Source organism: Mustela lutreola, chromosome 17 (genome assembly GCF_030435805.1).
Source record: "Mustela lutreola isolate mMusLut2 chromosome 17, mMusLut2.pri, whole genome shotgun sequence".
NCBI classification, from domain to species: Eukaryota; Metazoa; Chordata; class Mammalia; order Carnivora; family Mustelidae; genus Mustela; species Mustela lutreola.
The window spans coordinates 17,544,755-17,559,305 of record NC_081306.1 but is presented as its reverse complement, the minus strand read 5'-3'; the positions used below and the strand labels follow the sequence as shown (position 1 = coordinate 17,559,305).

Here is a 14,551-nt window from a genome sequence, read left to right as displayed (position 1 = left end):
TGGATTAGCTCAACGCCAGTCTGTGTTCAAAAATGTATAACCGCAAAAAGCATCCACAACCCATGAGGGCTTTGGATAAATGTGTCCATCGGAAGCAGTAACCTTCATGGGCAGGGAGTAGCACACAGCAACTTCCCAGACCCCTGTCTCATGCCTGTGCTGTCTGGCCCTCACGTAGTACAGTGCCTCCCTGAGCCTCAGGGCAGAACTCATTAGGAGGGAAGCAGGATAGGAAGTCTGCTAGGGCCACCATTGCTGGGGCAGCTTATGCAACAGAAATGAATTTTCTTACAGATCTGTAGGCCAGAAGTCCAAGATCAAGGGGTCAGCAGGGTTGGTTCCTTTGGAGGCCTCTCTCCTTGACTTGTAGACGGCCGTCTTCTCCCTGAGTCCTCACTCGGTCATTCCTCTGTGTCTCTGTTGTAATTTACTCTTCTTAGAAGAATATCAGCCACATGGAATAGGGGTCTATCCCCATGGCCTAACTTTAACCTCACTACCTTTCTAAAGATCCTATCTCCAGATACAGACACATCCTGTACGGAGTGGGGGGGGCGTGGTTAGGACATTAGTGTATGCATGAATGTGGACCCTATCCACTTCAGCCCGTAGCAGTGGAGCAGGAATGGATAGATAGGCTCTCTTTTGGGTGGGGAACCAAGAGTGGCTTTGCTAGGATTACGCTGCTGGAGATCTTCTGAACCTTCTTTACCAGCCCACCTCCAGAGACTTTGACAGAACAGTTAAGACTGGTAGTTATTCTTCGTGTTTGAAATGCTACAAACGAAGGCAAAACTTGTTGATGCACCGAACAGCAACCATAAAAGGTCAGTAAGCTCTGCCTTTACATCAGAAATGCAGATTTCTGACCAGCTGAGTCACGCTCTTTAGGGGGTGGAGCCTTTGAAAGCACTGAACTCATTTCAGTGCTTCCCAGTGGATTCCTGAAGTCTCACAGGCCTTGAAAACCTCCAGTGCTAGGAATGCAAGAACCTCACAGCATTGTGGTTAGGGGGACCAGCTCTCCTCTGGTGTTTCTCAAAGTGTGGTCCCCAACAACATGAAAGCTTGTTGAAAATGGAACTCCTCAGCTCCATGCCAGACCTCTGGAGTGAGTCCAAAACTCTGGGAGTGGGACCTAGCGTTCTGTGTTGAACAGATACGCTAGGTGACACAGGTGGTTTTAAGAACCCCCATGGCGCTGAGGACACCCCTTTCTGGAAGTACCATTCCTATGAAGAAGGCTTCTGTAACCCAGCTTGTTCTTTCAATGGTGGCCAAAGTTTTCCTCATTTTATTCTAATTTAAAAATATATTTTAAAAATCATCCAACAGTGGAAGCAGGAAAGAGTCATTGATAAAATGAGTCCTGTTCTAGGAGCCTACATAACTTTGTTTCTCACCCAAAATTCGCCTCTGACTGGTGATAGAGCTTTTCGTAAACCACATCTTTGTTCTGTGCCATTTTTTTCCCCATCTCTAAAGAGAGACTAATACTGTCTGACCCTTCTAGTTAGGGAGGAACAAATGCATTGTAAAAATGTGCAGATTGAATGAATTTTTTTTTTAATAAAATGAAAGTACTCTTTTTCCTAGTGATTACTATTACTATGAAACCTTTTTTTTTTGTTATGACTGCAATGTGTAACAGAACTATGGAATAGAGTATTTTGCCAGTCATAATAGTCATGTTTCATAAATACTGTGCCAAAACATCTTGTAAGTTTTATGGATCTCAGCAAGCAAAGTAAATAACCATAGGGTAGAGAGGGGGTCAGATTTGGGGGTCGTTGTGGACTCATTCCTTTGTTCCCTTTCTTGTGTATGTATTTGTTCCTGAACGTTCGGGCACTAAAAAAGACAGCGTTTCATTCTTTTCAAGGGCACAGGGGGCTCAGCGGGCGTACCCCAGAACCCACACAGTGCCCGGCACATGATAGAGGCCAATACTCTTTTGCCGAATGAACAGCAGCCCTCGCAGGTCACCTCTTCTTAGCTGAGCGCTCATGACAGAGTAACTCTGAGATGGCCTCCTGCATTCATTCACCATCTGCCTGTGGGGTGTCTCCCCGCAGCCCTCTTTGCAGAGTCACCAGGCCCAGTGACACTGGGAAAGCTGGACCCCAGCAACGGGCTCTGCTTGCGAGGGACTCAGGATCAGCACACAGATGCTTGAAGAGGCTCAGATAACACCTGACACTCCAGAACCTTCTACAGCAAGGGTTCCCGAATCCCTGTTGGCTCTCAGAAAATTCATGAAGTGTGGTGGTTTTTCTTCACGCCTTTAATTTTTTTTTTCCATTTAGTAGCGATAAGAGCATTCTTCTCCTGGTGTTCTAACTCATCTTCCTCTTGGAGCTAACGAAGTGAGTCAGCCACTCCCAGTTGCTAGGCAGTTGGGGTGTTTCTTTGACATGTTTTGTTCCTTCTTTTTTTTACTTTTCTTTGGTGTGTGTGTGTGTGTGTGTGTGTGTGTGTGTGTGTGTATAATTCAGAAAATACAGGATGGGCCAAGTCATTCATCCTGGGCTGGCTTGGAGATCTGCCTCATCCGTACTAAATGGAAGGGTGGACATTCAAAAGAGCCTCTCTCTTCTTCCTTTCCCTCTTGCATTCTAGTTTTATTTCCTACAAGTGCTACATGGCTGCTCATCCAAAACCCTCTGGTTCCTCTTGTCAGGCCCCCCTGCCTCCCCACCGAGGTCCCTGAACCCATGGGGTTGAACTCCTCTTGGATGAACCCCCTTTGGAGTTCACCTCATCCATGGGAAGACACTCACTCGACAGATTATCACACAACACAATTTAGAAAAGCAGAGGAAAGAAGCTGAATTTGGCAGATAAAGGCAAAGAGATCTGGTTTCTAAGAGAAGAAGCTATAGCCGAGTCCAGAAGGGAATTATCTGGGTTGGCCCGGGGGAGGTTCTGGGGAGAAGCATTACCCTTCATCAAGGCACAGGTGTGCAAATGCACGGTTGTTCCAGTTGGTTTGAGTCTGATTTCCTCACCTAAGAGTTGGCAGCAGAGTACAAAGTTTGGATGCTTCCTCTCCCCTGTCTGTGATAGGAATCACCCCTTTGAGGCTTCTCCCTGCCCCTCAAGGGGCCAGGAATTATCCCCAAAACTGTGGGGAGTCTCCAGTCAAGAAGAAAGTGTTGGGTTGCCCCATCTGCACAGGAACCTGGGCTCACCCTCTCACAGCTGGAAGATTCCCGATCCTGCCTGGGAATGGCCCCATGGATATCTTGCCGGAATTTGGAATTTGGGATGCTGATGAGGGCGTGACAGACTTTGCAAAGGCTCTGATTATTCCGAAATGCAGTGAGCCACAGGGAGGCAGCTCCTACCAGGCACAGATATGAGATACTCAGATTCCATGTGGAGCTGCTTGAGTAAACCTTAAAAGCACCAGAGAGGAGGAGGAGGAGGAAGCAAGTGAATCCCATAGAAAGGGCTCGTAACCAGACTTTAGGCATGCACACCCCCAGCAATCAACAAGGGGCAGAAGAAGGTACCCTTGAGTACAATTGGCTAGGCAAAGCACTATTTTTAGCCAAGAAAACAGAAAAGAAGAGATATTTAAAAACATAATTACTCAATAGTATTTGTAAAACCTTCCGAGAGGTATTTTGTTAGGGGCTGGGAATAGAGGAGTCTGGTTTGGCTCTGACTCAAGAGGGGCTCATTGTGGCTAAGACCGAAATGTAAATGAAAAGTTGCAGTAGAGTGTGGCAAAGGATCTGCTAGGGAGATTTTTATTTGTTTTATTTTTTATTTTTTTAAGTAGGCTCCGTGCCCAGAGTAGCACTCAGCACTGGGCTTGAACTCATGACTCTGAGATCAATCTGAGCCAGGATTGAGAGTTAGGGGCTTAACTGACTGAACCACCCGGGTGAGCCTAGGGAATTTTTTTTTTTTTAAATAGATGGACACATAGGAGGTGGGGGGGGGGTGATCCATTAGCTCCTAGGGACTGGGAAAAGAGGCAACTTCTAAAAGACACAGTAGACATTGCAGCGGGGCCTTTCTTTAAAATTAAATCCCTTGAAATCTCCAATATTCGATCCTATTTGACGTAAAAACGTTAATTTTATGGTTTAACCAAACAGGAGGAGCAGGAATGGCGTGGAGGTTTCATCCTGTCCACCAACTGTAATCAAACAGTAGCAACTGCCTAGAAGCTGGGTTAAGAATGCTTCTGAGGATTCCAGGATAAAAAGGAAAGGACACTTGGAAATTGATGAATGACCGGTCTGTCCTGGCTAGCGAATGGTGGCTAGTGGTATAAATTGAACACAGTTGCCATCTTTAAATTATAAAGAGGAAAGACCCCCTTCCCCCCTCCTCCCTCAAAATCCTGGATATTAGAATAAAATTGCTTTATTAGTAAAGGCACAGAAGTCTGAGAAGTATAGAATGCCACCATAGTGGCGGACAGTTCATGCTAGCTGGAGGCAAATGAGACCATTTGGGGGGATGGGTGTGGATAGAAAACACAATGCAAGGGACTCATTAGAAAGCTGCATCACAAGGTGCCTTGAATGACCTTCTAAATGCTCCTTATGCTGCTATTCCTACCCTATTATCTATTTGACTGACTTCTTTAAACAAACACACATGACTCGCCCCGGCCCAAAAAATGCTTGGAGGTTACAGTTTCTCCTCTGCCTCTTTGTTTCTGTTTAATTCAAAGCTTTCTCTTAAGGAAAGGTCACAAAGTACTAAGAGAACATACAATAAGTACTTTGCAAATTAAATTAGAGAATGTTTTTTAGGTAAAATAAAAAGCAAGTCCTGTGACAGTATAGATTTTGTTTTACAAAGGTCAGAATTATTGCATAAAGAATTTTTTTTTCCCCACTACCAAGAGGGCTTCCAAAGAAGTTATTTCAATGCAGTTTCTCAGGATCTACAGTGTAAGAGCATTAGGAAAGCTTCATTATGCCCTGCCAGGATTTAGCTTCCTAGAGGGAATCTGTGTTGTGTCCCAATGGGATTCTCTAAATTGCACTGAGAGTGTTGAAAATTGACCCTAAGGTTTTAACTGCACAATACCAAAATGTCTTTCTGGATATATTTTTGCTACAACTATGCCATTTTTCTTTTGAAACCAAGGTACACCCCCCCCCCCCCAAGAAACTTCAGATTTCATTTTAAAAGTGGTTTCGATCCAGGGGTGGACATGAGAGACCCACTGAGTTTTCTCACGGGTCCCACCCTAGAAGATGCTGATTTGACAGCTCTCTGTGTATCCTATAGAAACGTTCATTTTTCTGTCTAAGGTTGTGGCAGTGAGCGAGAACCTGGGGATGAATGGCCTTTGCAAAGTCAGGCAAAGTACTTGTTGATAAGCAGGATGGGTGTCGGGGCGTGTCCGTGGGGTGGGTGTGCTACTCCTGTTGGTTGATTTCAGACCCCACACCCCGCTGGGCTGGTGTTCCATTTGTTTGCTATTAATTACCAAGCTATGCCAGTTTCTTGCCAAAACAGGAAATACTTACCAAGAAGAAATAAGACCATGTAAAGTCCCATCTTATATGTTGGGATAAACTTTTTAAATAAAATAGAAGAAAGAAACATCCATGTAGCAAAGGCTGATCGTGACTCAGACCCAACCAGACTCTGAATACATTTACCACCAAGGGAAGGTCAGTCAGTTTTACTCTTATATCCACGCTTTTGTGGGGGCTCTTCTCCAGCTAGAAACACAGGATACCAGGGTAAATGTCAGAAGGACCAGGGGACATTCCTTCAGATAGAACTTCTGTCCGTGGGCTGCTTCTCTGTGTCAAAGAATGGATGGGGGTGGCTGAGTTGGTGATGGAGGGACCACTTAGGGATTTTCATGCATCTTTGCTTTATCTGGAAATAACGTACAAAATCCAGGGAAACACAGGGAGCAAAGGGTAGAAAAGGAATCTGCAGAAACCTTCTCAGCCCACCTCATAGGGGCCATCTATTCTGGCTTTGTCCTGAAGGAGAGGGGGGCGGCTGTCATGGAGACCACCTCTGGAACTGTGTTTGGTTTTTTAGTTCAGGAAAGATGGCTATCTTTTCATGGTTCAGGTGGCAATCCCTCTCTGTGTGGCAGAACTCCCACTCACTCTGCAAGTTCCTACTAAGCTTCTGTCAACCTTGGGAAAGCTCCTACAGGGCTGTAGAACCCCTTAGCAAGCCCTAGAGCAGGTCTCCAGAGGTGTGTGTGAGCTCCGAAGATGTGGGTGAGGTCTCCAATGATGTGGGCAGGCTTCTTCTCACGGGGGGGAGCTTTCCAGTTTTGGTGACGGCCAGAGACTCCAAAACCCAAAACAAAATGGAAACAAGTGAACGGAAGCCACAGGGAACACAGTTCCATCATCAGTAATGGGCTGACAGCTCCTCAGAAGTCTCTCACAGTCTTTTCAAAGTCTGAGTGTGAGCTTTGTGGGAGAGAGAATTGATACCCTGCGGATTCCTGACCCTGCTCACCCTTGGAGTGGGTGGTGGTTCAAAACACATCACAGACTGAGGGCATATCTCAGGATTCCACCACTCCTCTCTGCTGTAAAATTCCATTGTGCTAGGATAAGCCCGGTGCCCTTTGCTTTAAATCAGGCAGAGGACAGTCAGATCTGCAGTGCAGGCTTGCTTGGTGAGGCAGCCTCTCCAGCTGGAAAGCTGAGAGCTTTCGGGAAGAAACGAGATACGCAGAAGCCAATGATGGTCTCACCCTAAGCCAAGTGTGGGTCCGGGGTGGGTCACATGGAGGGTGAAAGTTCTTCCCCGCCGCACTTTCTGTCCTTTCCCTGAAGAACTGATTGAGACAGTCTAAAGTGGGGGGAGGGCGTGGCAGCAGGGGAGGAAAAGTTTTCTCCAAACAGAGCAGTTCACATGCTTCCCCTTTACCGAGTGATGATTTTGTGCCAGCCCCTGCCCCAGGCACATCTCTAGCCCTACGATCCCCAACCCTCCCTGGAGGTAGGTATATCCGCCCCATTTTCCAGATGGGACTCCCGAGGCACAGAGAGGTACAGTGACTTACCAAGATCACACAGCTAAGGGGCTTCAAGCCAGGCTTGTCATCTAGTTCTCGCCGGTATTTTTCAAGCCCCCTTTGGCGTATGCCGTGCTGCCACCACCACTGTTCTGAAACTGGGTCCTGGGGTGGCCAGGTTCCTACTACGGGAACCCCAGGTGACAAGGTGTCACCCGTGCTTGAAGGGCTGGAGGGCGGGCTCCCGACTCCCTTCGGCTAAGCCAGGGGGTTGCCCCGGGTGTCCCCGCCACATGCACGGGGGTGTGGCTGTGTTTTCATTTCTCTGCCGTTCTTGTGTGCGTTGCCGCGATCTCTCAGGTGTAGCGTGCCTGTTCCCAAACCAGATACCAGCTATCTCTCTCTCTTTCGTAGGCACGGTGCTGCTGTGCCAGGCAAACCAGGAGGGATCTTCCATGTACAGTGCCCCCAGTTCACTTGTATATACTTCCGCAAGTAAGCCCGCTGTCGTGGCTCTCTCTTTGTTTTGTGACATAAATCTGAGTCCAATCACCTTCCCTGCCATGTAAGTTCTCCTCCTCCCCTCCCTCTCTGCTGTACCCTCCCTGTGGCTCCCCGCAAGATGAGGTTGGTTCTCATAAGCATGTCTCTGTGTTTCCCTGTCACCTTAGCATCGAACCCCTTTGCTCATTACGTCTGAACGCTCACTTCCCAGATGTCCCTGTCATCCTTTGTTAAGACCCAGCAGGATCGGGTCCAATGGATGGGACCTGGGGCGTTGGTCTGGGGGTTGGCGCATGGTGGGGAGGGGTGTGGAGCTAAAGCTCACTGCCTGCCTTCTATCACAGCCTTGCAAATTCACATGAAAATAATTGATGGAACACACACAGGCCATCCAAGTGGCCCCCTCACGTGACAAAAGGTGCTTGGGCACCTTTTTCTCACGGTGGAAAATAATGACTTGTTTGCAAGCCTGTTCTGCCCTTTGCTATGTGATTTCAGGGAGCAGGAGGAGGCAAGAGAAGAATGTGGTTCTCCCCCATTTAACTGGGTAGAGGAACAACGGGAAAAGGCACTTTGGTAGATGTGAACATAGTCATCAAGTGCAAGGGGGAGAAAACCAAAAATAAATGCAGAAGATAGATCACAGTGTTGACATGGAAAAACCAAGGATTTCTCTGCCTGGGATGGATGCTCTGGGGTGGAAAATGCCCCACCCTGACCCCAGTTCCCAGAACAGGTCGAACAGTTACAGTTCTGAATTCCATCATGGTCCCCCTAGCTGGGTTGCCCCTCCTCAGAAAGACCCCCAGCCACTGCTGAGAACTTCTTATCTGTTTCTTAGGCTGTAAAACACGACCCTATGAAATCCCCCATAACTATGAAGCTGGTCTTCAGTGAGATCAGTGCTCAGCAGTGAGTGTGGGGATGAGGGAAGGAAGGCTGCTGGAGAGATTAGAGAAGGGGTGGGGGTGGTGATGAAAAGCAGCAGTGATGGGGATGTGATGAGGCGGAGGATGAGAGACAGAGGGGAATCCTCCCTGAGGGCCAAGATCAAGCGTCTCAATTCCCAAAAGCTCAGAAAAACCAAACTCTTTGCTGGGGGGCACAGGTTAGAAGCAGTCACCGGAAACCAAAAACAAGACTCTGAGAGTCCTGCGGGTTTCTGAAGGTGCCAGGTTATGGGGGTACCCGGGTATTCCTCCCAACCAGCATAGCATCTTCAGGAGCAGGTTGGGCATACATTCAGTACAGCGTATCTTCCTGTGCCCCGAGAAGCCAGCATCCAGCCATACTGGCAAGAAGTTGTTCTTTCTAAATGTTTGGCCATGGCCTCCTTCGGGCGGTGTAAATGTGGGTGCACGTAGCTCGTAGAATTAGGAGGCTAGTACGCATTTCCACACGCTCAACCTTGTTTCATCCTCAAAATCTGCACCAGGTAGGTATTATAATGTTTGCTTTACAGCAGAGGAATGGAGGGGGTACTGAGGAGGAGTGATAACCCAGGATCCCACAGCCACAATATGGTAGATTTGGTTTTTGAACCTGGGAAGTTATTCAGAGATGGACTGCCTTTCTGGCTTCGTTTGACCCTACATATCCTTGTCATTCCCTTGTCTCTCTCCCCTACCTTCTCTATCAATGGTATTTTCTGGAGGAACAGTGGCAATCCAAAACTTGACCACAGTTGTGTTCCAGAGGGTTATTTTGTTTTATTCTGTGACATCGTTGTCCTAGAGAACTGTCTAAGATAAAATGTTCCATATCTGCGCTGTCCAATATGTGGGCTCCTGGGACAGAAGCACTGCCTTTTTTATTTAATTTAATGTTAACTAATGTTACTCTAATTAGCCACGCATGGCTAGTGTCTACCATATTGGAAAGCACAGCTCTCAAGGATCATATGAAATATACATTTCTATTTCAGTTCTCTGTTCAAATTAATTCCAAATAAGGGTGGGTTTGAATCAGTATAACCATTCTAAGGCAGCTTTGGGGGAAGTGTGTTATCAGTATGAAATATGGGACTCTATCACAAATTCTTCATATTAAAATAGGGGAAGCACCCAGAGGCGAAAGCAAAAGTATAGCAGCGGCCGCAAAGTATAGCCCAGGGGCCAAATCCAGCCCACAGCCTGTTTTTGTAAAGCTTGTGAGCTAAGAATGGGTCTTAGATTCTTTGAAGGGCTGTAGAAATAAACAAGAACTGAAGACAACATGTGATGGTGACAGAGGTGACCTGCAAAGCCTAAAATATTGTCATTCCAGCACTTTACAGAAAAAGCGTGTTGATCGCAGATATAAAAGGTCTGTTTTTTTATTGAAAATCCAAAATGATAGTATCTCTTCACTGTTTATACATTTTTTTCCCTGAGCTTAAAAGTGAAAATTTATAATAATTATAGAAACGGTATAATGTGTGTCCAACACCCTTCATTTTTAAATTGCACAATCAATCATAGTACCTACACATTTTTCATTCCATTATTTCCACTGATTATCGTGTCATGGGTACTTTATGAAAATATGTTGAGGGCCTCATAATATTCTATCGTTTCACAATATTACATTTTAATCACCCCCCTACCACTGTTAGTGGGAATTTTTCAGAAATATTACAGAACTGTCCTTCTGTAGAGTAGTGTTAAAGGAAACAACAATGATTAGTTCATTTTCCTACCCCATCACAAAACAAAACAGAAACCTAGATTCTTTCAATAGGAACCTTCATGTGTTGATCCTGTAAGCAACGGCGTCCGGACAAGCTCAGTGAGTGTTTTGTAAGAACAGCCAATGCTGAGGCTTCTCCTTCCTCACCTGGGTGGCCAAAGGAGCTCTCGATCACTTCCATCTTGAGGCGACAATGCCAGGTGTAAAGATGATCCATTTCTCCCTGAGACACACTGCTGAGGTTTTTTGCTTTAGTTCTCCAAGTGAGCAATACCTTTTGAGTCTGGGCTGTTTGCCATTAACTGGCTTCTTGGTTTTTTGTTTTTTGTTTTTTTTAAATTATGTTATAAGTTAGCTAACACACAGTACATCATTAGTTTTTGATGTAATGTTCAGTGATTCATTAGTTGCTTATAAGACCCAGTGCCCGTCACCATACGTGTCCTCCTTCAAACCCATCCCCCGCTTACCCCTTCCCTTGACCACACACTCTTCTGGAACCCTTAGGTTGTTTCCCAGGGTCCGGAGTCTCTCACAGTTTGTCTCCCTCTCTGATTTCTTCCCACTCAGTTTTCCCTCCCTTCTCCTGTGGTCTTCCTCCCTTAGGTCCCACATGAGTGAAACCATATAATAATTGTCTTTGCTTGACTTATTTCACTCAGCATAATCCCCTCCAGTTCCATCCATGTTGATGCAAAAGTTGGGTAATCATCCTTTCTGATAGCTGAGTAACATTTCATTGTATATCCGGACCACATCTTTATCCATTCATCTGTTGAAGGGCATCTCGGCTCTTTCCACAGTTTGGCTATTGTGGCCATGGCTGCTATGAACATTAGGGTGCATGTGCCCCTTCTTTTCACTACATCTGTATCTTTGGGATTAACATCTAGTAATGCAATCATTGGGTCGTAGGGTTAGCTGGCTTCTTTGTAGGTTTTCTCTTCCAGATTAAGGTACATGTTCCAGTACAAAGTCATATGTTCTAGAAACAATCCTACCTTCACCTGGAGGGTCATTTTTGCTTAGTCTCTGTTTCTATTTTCTCTCTGTCATACACACACACACACACACACACACGCACGCACGCACACCCTGGGGCACACACATGACCACCGAGGTTCATCTCCTCTCTGAGTGTTTCATACACATGGCTGAAAGCCACCTCTCTTGTCTCTGAGGCCTGAATGGTTTGTCCTCTTTGGCTAGGAATCTAGCTTTCTACCCAAAAGCTGAGGATCCCTGACTTCTCAGCAACCTTGCAGGATGCGCCTGCTTTTTAGCTTGAAAATATATGTGTTTCTCATGATTTTCTAATAGTTGTACTCCTGAAGAAGGCTGTGTATAAATTATACTTTTGTAAATCAGATCCTATGTGTTTACTGACTTCCATGATTATTCCTGGGTTTGTGTTGTTTTTTTTTTCTCCCCCCATGGATCTTTAACTGGCCTTAGGTGTTTTAAACTTAAATTGCCCTTCTGCCTAGCCAAATAGCTAATCATCTGTAAATAATACCCTTACATGCAGTAGGGGAGATGGGTTTTAAAGGAACCCTGCTGAATTCCTCTGTAATGAAAATAATTCCTACTTGAGGTTATCTATTTTTTAAGATGCACTTTTACATAATGGGTTTCCCCCCACTTAAGTGAATCATCCTAATAATATGACCGAGGACACGAAAGCATTAAGAGAAAGATTTCCATTCACAGCTCCATGTCAGTACAATGTAATCCTACAGATTCTCCCATGCCTCTGCAATTGGTCTGTTTTTCTCCGCCATCCAGACCTTGATCCCAGTGTGAAACCCCAATTCAACTTGTGTCACGAGACATCACACATCCTCTCACATGTCCCGATGAACAACACTAGCATCCAGAGTGTGAAGTGGACCTGCCTGCTTTTCAGCACTCAAATGGAGTCCAAGAAAAACTCCAGAAAATTAGGCAAGAATCACCTTATGCCAGAATGGAAAACATGTACTATTCATAATTTTGTCTTAGGAACGTTAACTTTTCATCAAGAAATGAATTAGAGTAATTACATGAACTACTTTGTTAGTTTTGAAATAATTTTAATTAATTTAAGAGCATCACGTTTGCTTTGAAGAGCCCACATCTAACCACCTAATGGAGGGATTTGGTAAATGCTGGGGCAGAGCTGGTGGGCTCGCTCACCACCTTCTCCCTCCCGGGGCCAGCAATGGAGGCTCCTCCTGTCTGGCGGAAAGGCACCTGCTTTAGTGTGAGTGCTATCTGCCTACACTGCGTGCTCACCATCTAAAAACTCCAGCTAGAACTAGGAATGGAAAGAACATGTCAACTTTCTTCCAAAGGAAAACGTTACCTCCATTTTTTTATTAGTTGAAATACCAAGAGGTAAATCCACAGTTCCATGAGTGGCAAAGTCATTTTCTTTCTTTCCTTTTTTTTTTTCTTTTTAATACTTTATTCATTTATTTGACAGAGAGAGAAACAGCGAGAGAGGGAACACTAAGCCAGGGGAATGGGAGAGGGAGAAGCAGGCTTCCCGCTGTGCAGGGAGCCTGATTTCTAATTTGGATTAGCTAGAGCCAGCTCTCACTGATCCTTATGTCCACGTGAAGTAGATGCTTCCAAAAGCAGGTCGATGTTACCTCCTGAATTCTGTTTTCTTTACAATTTTATGAAGACTTCAAATTACAAGTTTAACATGTGCTTCCTGTAATTAGAGAAGCATGCAAATAAACACACACACACACATGTATGTGTGTGTGTGTGTGTGTGTAATGATGTAATAATATCCCCATTTTATCCAAAAACAGACACCTTTAAAGTTATCCATACTGACTGCCTGGGAAGTATCTTTCTACATTTTCTCATAATAATGCAAGGAAGGACATACACACGTAAAATGGGGGTATTCATCATTTGATTGTATACGGAGGGGTGTGTTACACACATGTATTATGCACGCATTATACATATTAATCATATTTTGTTTCACTTGATAGCAGATTTGGGCTCCCTCCCATTCAGCCATCTGGGTATTTTCATGCTGTCCCATGGTGTGGATGCTCCTACAAGCCGTTCCCGGTCCACACTCATTCAAACTACCTTCTTTTCCTAAAGCCTGCAGCAAATACCTTTACATATACCCTGACATTCCAGTGTCTCAAATCCCCCACCTAACTTCCCAAACACGGGATTGGTGATTCCATCCCGACATCCTTGCCAGCACCTTCGTATTCTGCTCTTTCTTAATTTTGAAAATTGGACGGGTGAAGCAGAGCCTCCCAGTCCCCTCTCCTCTGCATTTGCCTTCCTCCTAGCGACAGCATGAGATTCACTACTTTAATTGGCCTGCGGACATTACCTCTTGTGGATTTCCAGGACACATGGGCCCATTTCTCTTTGGTGTTTTTCTGATTTGATTTAAATTCAATTAGCTAACATCTAGTAGTACCTATTTAGTTTCAGATGTATTGCTCAGTAACTCATCAGTTGTGTATAACACCCAGCGCTCATCACATCACGCGCCCTCCGTCATGCCTATCCTCCAATTACCCCATCCCCACACCCACCTCCCCTCCAGCAACCCTCAGTTTGTCGCCCAGAGTTAAGAGTCTCCCGTGGTTTTTCTCCCTCTCTGATGACTTCCCATTCAGTTTTCCCCCCTTCCCCTAGGATCCTCTGAACTGATCTTTATTATATTTTTAATTCAGATTGAGAGAGAACCATTCATTAGGGGGAATAACATGTGAAGAGCATAGATGTTGGAAATCTTCCCTATTTGGGGCCTTTGATCTTGCTTACGTTCCAGCGTACATTTTCAAATAAGCAGGCAAATATATCCATCTTTTCTCTCGTTACAGCTTTAGATACCACTTTAGGTCACAAGATCCCTGCCAGGAGCAAGTATTCCCTAGCACTCTATTATTTTTCTAGGGCTGCCATAAAAAATACCATAGATGGGGGGGAGGTACTGCTTAGACAACAGAAATTTATGTTTTCTCCCTTCTGGAGGCTGAAAGTCTGAGATCAGGGTCCTAGCATGGTTGGTTCTGATGAGAGCTTTCCTCTTGGCTCATAGATGGTTGCCTTCTCACAACATCCTTACAAGGCAGAGAAAGCAAGCCCTTGGGGGTCTGTTCTTATAAGGACACCAATCCCTTCAAGACTTACCTCAACCTAATTACCTCCCGAAGACCTTATCCCTAAACATCACCACCCTGGGAGTTAGGGGATCAACATGTAATTGTGGGGGACAGGCTACTTTTCAGTCCAGGACAAGTGCCTTGGCACAAAGGTGCCAGATTTGTCAACAGGCAAAAAAAGCATTTTCCAGCAGAAATATGTTTCATGTGCTTATCAACGCAAATAAGTGTATTTTCCCACAGTTAACAGAAGCCACAGATGAACTTGGGATCC

General features: G+C 45.4%; 1 protein-coding gene across 30 annotated transcripts in view; it reads left to right on the top strand.

The window, feature by feature from the left end:
- LOC131819383 (RNA binding protein fox-1 homolog 1) overlaps window positions 1-14,551 on the top strand; it is a 549,338-nt gene that overhangs the window by 462,406 nt on the left and 72,381 nt on the right. For 21 of the 30 annotated variants that reach the window (XM_059154419.1, XM_059154437.1, XM_059154420.1 and 18 more), the window contains one exon: window positions 7,388-7,468. The exons of the other annotated variants lie outside the window; for them this stretch is intronic. In XM_059154419.1, the coding sequence (XP_059010402.1) occupies window positions 7,388-7,468 (81 nt within the window). The remainder of the gene's footprint in view (window positions 1-7,387; window positions 7,469-14,551) is intronic. 30 annotated transcript variants of the gene reach the window in all.